Source organism: Melospiza melodia, chromosome 2 (genome assembly GCF_035770615.1).
Source record: "Melospiza melodia melodia isolate bMelMel2 chromosome 2, bMelMel2.pri, whole genome shotgun sequence".
In the NCBI taxonomy this organism is placed as follows: domain Eukaryota; kingdom Metazoa; phylum Chordata; class Aves; order Passeriformes; family Passerellidae; genus Melospiza; species Melospiza melodia.
This window is the reverse complement of record NC_086195.1, coordinates 11,897,998-11,906,964: the sequence shown is the minus strand read 5'-3', so window position 1 is coordinate 11,906,964 and position 8,967 is coordinate 11,897,998. Positions and strand designations below refer to the sequence as shown.

Sequence of the window (8,967 nt, the reverse complement as noted above, 5' to 3'; positions counted from 1 at the left end):
ACAGAGCTTGTGCTTCACAAAAAGGGATGGTAGCTCTTGAACAGGAAGACACCAAATAAATAACTAGGCTCAGCATAGGAAGAGCTGTAAACTGTCTATCCCTTAATATCTTTTAGAACAAATTATAAAACCTTCTGTGAAGGATGTCCTCAAGTAAAGCCCTTAAGGGCAGGGAGGTGAACTGGATGACATCCTAAATTCTTTATTTCTGTGTCTGTGCCATCACTGTGCTTGCTTGTCCTCACATGAGTGTAAGCCTGCATAAGCACAGACACAGAGGTAGGATGGCAGCTGCCAGAGAGAGGAAATTTTAAATGATTCTTCAAATATGTGGAGCAGAAAGTGAACACCTGAGCACATGGAAGAGTTTCATATGCTCTTAGTCATTTTTTCTGTGAAACTTTTTTAAAAGAAAAAAATATCTTACTGGTCCACAGTAGGAGCTGCACAGCACAGGAGTACAGGTAGTTTTACTTATTTAATATGTACTGAAAGGTTTTATTTAAGTGGTGGATGGTAAAGGAATTTTTATTAAGCGGAAAGTATCTTAAACCAAAAACCAACTTTGAAGAACAAAACAACTTTCTAACATTCATACACTAAGCATTAATGTGACTGTATTGGGAAATATGCAGAGTAGGTGTGCTCATTTCTGAGGAAACCTTCCCACTGGCTATTTGTAGGAAGCGGCTAATGACGATGTCCTTGGCCTTGACAGTCTCCATGTTCCTCTCCCGTGATATCTGCATGCTGATTTGGTCCACGTTGGTCATGATGAGCTCCGAGGCCAGGATCTGGGTGGGGGATGCCCTGTTGGCTGTGCTGTCCATGATGTACTGCTTGTACAGTTCCAGCAGCTTCTGCTCCAGGTAGTCGTTGAGGGCAGAGTCGGAGAGGGGCTGCAGGTGGGGCCCCAGGCTGGCCAGGCGCCAGCACGAGGAGTGGCCCTGGCCCGGCCTGCGCGTGGTGTCACTCGTGGGGGGAGCCTTCACGGACTCCATGGCCGGGGGGATCTCTGAGGACTCCAAGAAGGGGCCTATGCCACTGTCACAAGCAAAATCTGTGGTGACCGAGCTAATTGGCACCACGTAGTCCCCAGCTATATGCAAATCGTTGTAGTTCTTGCAAATGCTCTTGCAGGAAGGTGGAACCAGGTAGGTGACTTTTTTGGTCAGCTCCTCACAGGCGTGCGTAGCTGGAGGTGGCTGCCCTGTGGGTGTTGGGTGCTGCACAGGTTGTGGGAGATTGTCCTTCTGCCTTCTGCTGTGCTTGCTGCCTCTAGAGCAGACTGAGGAAATGTGCTTTCCAGCAGATCTGCATCTCTGAAGGAGGCTTTTTCCTTGTGCTTCACCTGTGGAAGAATAACTAATGGAGCTCATTTCATACACCCCTTCATCAGGCAAACTCTCGTAGAGCGCAGGGTTCAGGTCTTCCCAAAGATAGGTGATTCTGTGAAGGTAACCTTCTGACAGCATCCTTCTCCAAGGGAAAGGGGCCACCAGCAGACACAAAAATGATAAGAAGAAGTTAATCACAAAAAGTTCATTTTAAACTCTCTGAGCTGTGATTGCTCTCAGCAGTCTGTTACTAGCTGCAAAGAGATGGCTCCAATGTGGACATGAACAGGCGTGTCTGTCCCCTGTCCTGTCTCGGCCTTACTGGGCGCTTGAGTCAGTGAGTGAAGTGAGCAGCCAGTGTCCCTGTTGTGCTGGATCTCACCAAAGCATATCTTGTATAACACAATTTATTGCACATCCAATGCATTCAGTGGCAAGAGAGAGGGACAAGAAGTCTTTTGTTGTGGAATAGCTGCTGTAATAGCTTACACTAAAATCTAATTTTGCCCTGGAGTTCATTAAGAAACCAGGGGTTTCCCCCTTTTTCTTATATGCTTTTAAGTCAGGGATTTCCCCCTTTATCTCATATGATTTGAAGCAACTTTTTTTATGTGTGGTTTGCCAGCTGCCTCTGAACTTTGGTAATTTGAGATTCATATTGAGAGTATCACCCCTTCTGTTCCAGACTAATCAACAACTGTAGGTGTGGTTCCTTTTTCATCAAATATCTCAGACCATTAAATTTGCACTTTGCACTTCTGCATTGCAATCAGGATGGAATTAATTGTCTCTACCTTTTATACATGAAAATGTCAGTGGAAAAAGCAAAACGTTTTGGAGGCATGATTCATCTGGCCTGGTTTAGACACCTAAATCAAAATGAAATGAATTGTGTCCTAGATTTGCTTATCACTCTCCAGTTGCTATAAAAGGATCTTAAACTAGATCCTAGACAGAGATATCTGCAGGGTACTTTTGAGGAGACAGATTTCAGTGCAATGCACAGAAAAGTGCACATTTCAGAAGTACTCCAGCTCGCTCTTTCACTGTGGGATTAGCCATACCACAGCAATGAATCAGTTTTCATTGCATGCAAAGGCACAGTTGGGTTCCAGCAGTCACTAACTCTCTCCACTCTCTGAGCAGGCAGCTCAGACTCAAAAGCTGCATAGAAATGTTAGCAATTAAAGACAGGATTTGCCAGCAAGGACACACATGCTGCACATCAGTAAATGTTCTGCCCAAGCTTTGGCAGCTGCACTACCAAAAAAATTGTTTTAAATCCACCTCTGTCTTTTTTTTTAACAGATGTCAAGGATGCAATAAATGGGAAAGATGTTCTAAAGAAATTGTTTGGTCCAGCAAAGAGAAAGTAGATTTAAATTAAAAATAAATTAAAATTAAAATTATTAAAATATTTTTTCTTTATATACTACAAATAGTCTTTTCCAAGAGTGAAGGTAGTCTCATTTCTTAGTAAAGTTTTGATGTGTCACTGTTGCTAATGCAAAATGCTGCACTAATAATTGTTGGCTAAATCCTGAATAAGCATGGAGATAGACTATGCATAAATGTTAGAGAGGACACAGTGGGAGACAAGACTTTCCTTGAGGGAAGGGAATCACTTCCACACCATGAAGAAGGTAGAAGAGAGAGGTGAAGAGAAAATAACCTTCCTTCAGGCAGAAATATTAATGGGAATTAGATGTGTCCAAACACTTGCTTTGGTGACCCTGGATTCTTTGTTGCTGCCAGTTGTGTGAGAATTCCCACAGGCAGTAACATTTAATTAAAAGTGACCTATTTACACAGAAGGCGGGGGGGGGGGAATCATGTTTGGGGCTTGGCAGTTCTTGTAGTATGCTGCTGTTGTTTTGCTTTGGCTTTTAGCTGTAATTAAGGTGCCCCCCATAGAAATCTTAGCCAAATGTTAGAGCTGCTCAGGTTATCAACTCTGTCTTGTGCTTCTGTTCCCCTTTTGCAAAGGATTCCCTTCCCTCCCTTCCCTCCTCCACCCATGGCCCAGATGCCCTTATTGCAAAGTCACCACTAACCGTGGCTAGCTTGAATCTGGAGCTTATACATTCATTTGTGTGTTATTTTTAAGGTGGATTTGGAGAAATGAGTGGAAATGTAACATACAGCTTGTCCACTGCTCAACCACCATAGTCAAGGGTGTTGTGCTCAGGCAGCATGTGACACTTTGGTCTTTCCTGCTCCCCAGATGTGAGTTGTTTCTGCCATAAGGTGCTACAGGAGGGAAATGAAACCATCAGTTTCATTTCTTTGCACTGCAATCTGCAATGCATATTTTAAGAGTGTTGGAGCACACTGACACAGGAATGGAAACAAAAGAATTGGCAAATTCAAAAAATATTAGGGTCTCATTGTGCTCAGAGTTGTGTGTTCTGCTGAATGAGTTACAAGATTGGCCTCTGAAGCTGGCAAAGGCTGCCACACTGATCTGGCTCTTCCCAGCTCTGCAAGGAAATCTGACAGAAGTTTTGATAGGAGTGCTGAGAGCATGAATGCAAAAGGGAGGTGTATGTATCTCTGGTGTTTCTTGTCCTAGTACTTAATGTAATATATATACCTGACAAGTTATTATCCCATCACTCCAACTGTCATGCAACTGTGCCACCTTTAATTTCTGCATTTTAAATCTGATAAGGATTGCAGTTTTCATTAATTCTGCTTTCCCGTGCCTCTTCTCTTAATCCCTTCTCCATGCACACCTGGATTCCAAGGGCACAGAGATTATATCTGAAGTCTTTCAATATTTGGGTTTCATGCTCCTTAAATCCAGATTTCACTTACATCTGCCTGAAAATAATTGCATAACTTTTTGTTGCACAAGGAAAATCAGTCCCTTTTACAATTCTGATCTGACACATTTTGCGTGTATGATGAACAAAAAGAATTTTCCTAGTTTTTCTACTGACTACACTCTGTCTAAGCCCAGTGGAGATAGAGGGAGAAGATTGCCTGATTTACACTGTCTTTTCTATCTGACATAGTCTTTATTACTGTCAGATGATCTTAAAAACTCCTGTCTTGCTCGAGGTTTTTGTTCAGTTCCTCAGCAGAAGAAAAGCCTGAAGGCAGGATGAAGGTTTAAGGTCACGTGGAGAATCCTGGGGTATTACCAGTGCGTGGCTGCAAATTTGTTAGGTTGTAGTGCTTGTAGACAGTGCCAATGTTTGCATCAAGAACTCAAATTACAGTCTGAGAGCAGGAAAACAGAATGGGAGTTCTTAGCTCAGGATAAGCAAACACTTACAGAAAGCCTGAGAAGTGTGCACAGAGATATGATAAATTGTGTTCTGTTCAAAAACCTAAGCAAGATGAAAAGTTGCTAGAGAGAATGGAAAGAACATCATGCCCACTGGGATCACAGCTCAGTGGGGAAAGGGACATTCTTCTGCATTGCAAAAGGAAGGGATGGAAACTCATAGAAGAGACAAGCTTGTGCTGCATATGTCTGGCTTTCAGATCCGTGACCCGGGCTCTGAATGGCATTAAAGTTGTGCTGCTGGGGACTGGAGCTCGGCTCTCATCACAGGGTATCCATTGAGTTCTAGCTGATTTACTAGATAGGGTCCCCAATAACAGTCTCCCTGTCTTGAGGGAACTCAAATCCCATAGATCTGTCTGATTTTTTCCCTATTTTATGAGACATTTTTCCAGTTTGTGGAGATACAGTCAAATCCCCTCAGTGAGGTGTGGGATCCTGCTCAGATTGCCAGACACACATGCAAGAGTCCTGGCAAGCAGGATAGTCTGTACAGCAAGCTTACAAGTATTGCAGGACCCATATCTCACCTTCCCCTGGGGCTGGTGTGGAACAGCTCCCAGGAAGCCTCAGTGCAGCCAACGTGGGGAAACCAGGACAGTGAAGAAGGCAGTATAATGAGCTTTGCACATGGGTAAGCAGAGCCTCTCCTTAATGCCTGAAACCTACAGGTCTTTGTTATCTGGACCTCATTTGGCTTGGGTAGAGGTAATGCTAATGACATCAAATTGTGTGGTGAGATGGACACATTTTACAGAAGGACCTGCACAGACTGGAAGGTGGGCCAGCAATAACAGCATCTGGATAACAAAGGCAAGTGGCAGCTCCTGCCCTGGATGACACAACCAAAGAGCCCAGCACAGGATCTGGGTGCCTGGGGAGCCTTGCTGAGAGAGACCTGGAGCACAACAAGGGGACCCTGAGCCAGCAGAGCAGGGCTGCAGCAGTGAGGAAAATCAGATCCTGGGCTGCACCCACGGGGGCACAGCTGGCTGAGATAGAGACAGGATCTTCCCACTCAGCATTTGTCAGGCTGCCCTGGAGCATCCAGATCTGGTCCCAAAAAATTCAAACAAGATGTAGACAGACTGGAGACAGTCGAATGGAGGGCCAAGAAGATGATCAAAGGGCTGGAAAAGCTGCCTTGTGAGGAAAGTTTGAAGGAGGTAGGACTCTTCTGCCTGGAGAAAAGAAGACATGGGGAAGGGGACAACTCATCATAGTATTCCAGTGTCTACAGCTGCAAAGAATACAGAGGCTCTCTCTTCACAAACAGCCACATGGAAAAGAAGAGTGGCAATGAGCACAAGTTGCATTGGAATAGAATCACAGAATCACATAGGGTGGAAAAGGTCTGTAAGATCATGAAGTGCAACTATTAACCCAGCGCCACCACGTTCACTGCTAAGCCATGTCCCCAGTGCTCCCAGGGATAAGAGGGAAGAGAAGGAAATTTTTACAGTGAGAACAATCAATGACTGGAACAACCTCACCAGAGACATGGGGGAGTCCCCTTCACTGGATGTTTTCAAGGTGGGATTGGACAAAGTTCTACATTGTGGGTGCCATGGGACAGAGAAAGAGAAACGGCAAGCGTTTCTCATAGCAGCTGGTGAGAATTTTTAGGGAGTTGTAAGGATGTGATAACTTGTTAAGTATAAACAATCTGCAGGTGGTGTTTTTCTACTTCATCTGTCTGTTCTTCTCAAGGACAGTGTGTGAGGAAGATGTTTTTGTTAGTTAGCCAGTCAAATAGAATCTGTCGTATCACTCTATAAAATCTGTGCGGTTCTCTTGAATAAAGCTTTCTTTGCTCTTTCTACAATACTGCTTCCCACCTGTTCCTGTGTCATTCTCGGCACAAGAGTGACACTATATGATCTCATCTAGGCTTCCTTCCCCGTGAAATGTTGGACCACATGATATTTCAAGGTCCTTTTCAACTTATGCTTCTCTCTGACTATAATTCTACAATAGCAGGGGCTGCTCTTTGACGTAGGAGTGGCTCACTTTGCCTACAGCAGAGGAGAAGATGAATATCCAGAGGGTGGTTTTGCACAAATATCAGAATGCTGCCCACTACATTTGTCATTTCCTCTCCCTGCTGCTGCTGCTCTGGAAGATCTGGGGCCCAGGAGATGCACCAAGAAGCTCTTTAAGGAGTCGCTGCGAGCCAAATCACTCTTGTCCCCTCCCCTCGTCTCTCTTGACTCTGATCTTTTGTTCTTCCCACAGGAGAAAACATAAGCCCTGTGCATCTTCTTTATTTACACATCAACAGTTGAAGATGCAGAAAAGCTGGAGTACCTCACCCAGGGGGGAGTGTGGGCTGGTTTGAGGGGAACAAGTAGGTTTGGAAGAATAATAATCCTGTATATCAAGAGTATGAGGGAATCTGCTGGAAGGACAAGCTAAATGAAGCAAGAAGGGAGACGTCTTCCCCAAGAAGTCCACTATACTGCTGAATGCTCTTGTAATACAAACGCCTACCAATTTTTGATCATGCTAAATGGATGGCAATGAGTTTCAGGAGCATTCAGCTTCTTTAATTTAGAAACAAATATGTTCTTAGTGCATTTTTGAGCACTGGTTATCTTTAAGTTGAGTTAGGAGGGACATACTTTCATAAAAATATAAAAAACTGTATGTTGGTAAATATAGCTTCTTGAGCTCTCAAAGTTTTGCACCCAAGTTTGTTTTCCACTCAGTTCAAGTTTCTTGAAACATCATACAGACCAAGCCTGGTTCATAATTTTTCCATTCTTTTCTTCATCATCTATGCCTGTACAAAGTTGGTTTAGAACCCCATCAATCTGGTTGGATAGCATTTTACATCTCATACCCACAGCTGTAAACAACAGCATGAAATCGGAAGCAGGAAAGAATCAGGCTCCACATTCGTAAGGAAGACTTGACTACATAATATTTCTACCCTGTGCTTTTATCATTTTCTTCCTGGTGTGGAAATAATTTCATGTCTCTGGATATCTGTGTTAATTTTAATGGGTTGTTAGCTGTTATGACTGAACTACGTGTACTGCAACATTTTGAATCTAAGCGTTTGAAGTAAAGAGGCAATAAATCGACATGAACTCTTACAGAAGAGAATACACTTTCTAGAAATTAAAAAAATAAATGGTAAAGCAAGAAAGACAGAAAAGGAGGAGAATGTTTCCCAGAGGGAGTGAAGGAGTGGAGGAGGCATGTTGTGCATGTATACCCTTGTCGAGCTGTGAATTTGCAGAAAACAGGAAATTCACTGAGAATTGGAAAAAATGCTTTTCTTTGTTTATATTTTTAACATCATCGTGTTCTCAGACAAGTCTCATCTTTCTTCTTATGAACTTTTTTTTTTTTAATATGATGCCCATATTCATCTATTTTGGTGCCTATTTTTATTTATAATCTACAAACAGAGTACTCCAGTTGGAGGACATTACTTAGACAGTACAGTAACATGCACAGAAAATTCAATAACAATATCTTAATTATGATAAAAGCAACACAGCTAGTAAGGCTCACTTTAAAAATATTCTGAAAAACCCGTTTAGTCTGATTTTATGAAAATCTATAGAAGTATCAGAGGAAAATTTTTGTTTCCATTTTGAAGTCTCATTGCAACCTCAGTTGGTCATGGCTGTGAAGATGGCACCTTAGAAATGTTCTCCTCACTTTTAAGGCAGCAGTAAGTGTCTGTGGGCAGAAGCTGAGACTCTACAAACACATTTGCATTCAAAACAGAAAAATGTGCATTCTCATTCTACCAGCCATCAGCTGTGGTGCCACACAAACAGAACCAAGCCACTTTGATAAGCAAGGGAAATTGTTTCATACATTTATAGAATGTAGAGTATATTTTAGTTCTTACCTCCAAAGATACAGCAGCTGGCCAGATACAGAATAATTGATGTCTTCTAACTAGTTTGAAGCTTCCTCTGAGTCTGTCCTACCCCAAAATGCAACGTTCTGTTTTTATTTCCTTTTTAATTACACTTCGAAGATAACATCTGTTTTACTTCTAATCCTCTGTACCAAAGAAGTGTAGAAAGAAAGTCCCTTAGGAGATAAGGGGCTTTTATAACTGACTGAACTGCAACATGCTGAACTTGCTTCCTCTTTTATGTCCAAATAAAACTTCATTGTGAAACTGTGTACTGTTAAAATAGCTGGTTGCAAAACTCTCAGTCCAGGCAGATGGACTGTTGTAAGAAGAAAAAGCCCTGGTGAGTCAAACGCTCAGAACAATCTTAGAGAAACTGTTCATCTGTTGGCAGCCCACAGTGCACCCCATTTCAGCCATCAGTCTCCTTCTAGCTGACATGGCGAGACATCTTGATA

The 8,967-nt window shown here is 42.8% G+C and overlaps 1 protein-coding gene across 1 annotated transcript; it reads right to left on the bottom strand.

The window, feature by feature from the left end:
• Nucleotides 1-447: 447 nt before the first annotated feature.
• On the bottom strand, nt 448-8,650 carry TASL (TLR adaptor interacting with endolysosomal SLC15A4). Its single transcript, XM_063150381.1, has 2 exons — nt 8,498-8,650; nt 448-1,476 (listed from the first exon to the last, which is right to left on the bottom strand). Exon 2 carries the CDS (start codon nt 1,473-1,475, stop codon nt 600-602), a length of 876 nt encoding a protein of 291 aa, XP_063006451.1. The 5' UTR covers nt 1,476; nt 8,498-8,650; the 3' UTR covers nt 448-599.
• Between the last annotated feature and the right edge of the window lie 317 nt (nt 8,651-8,967).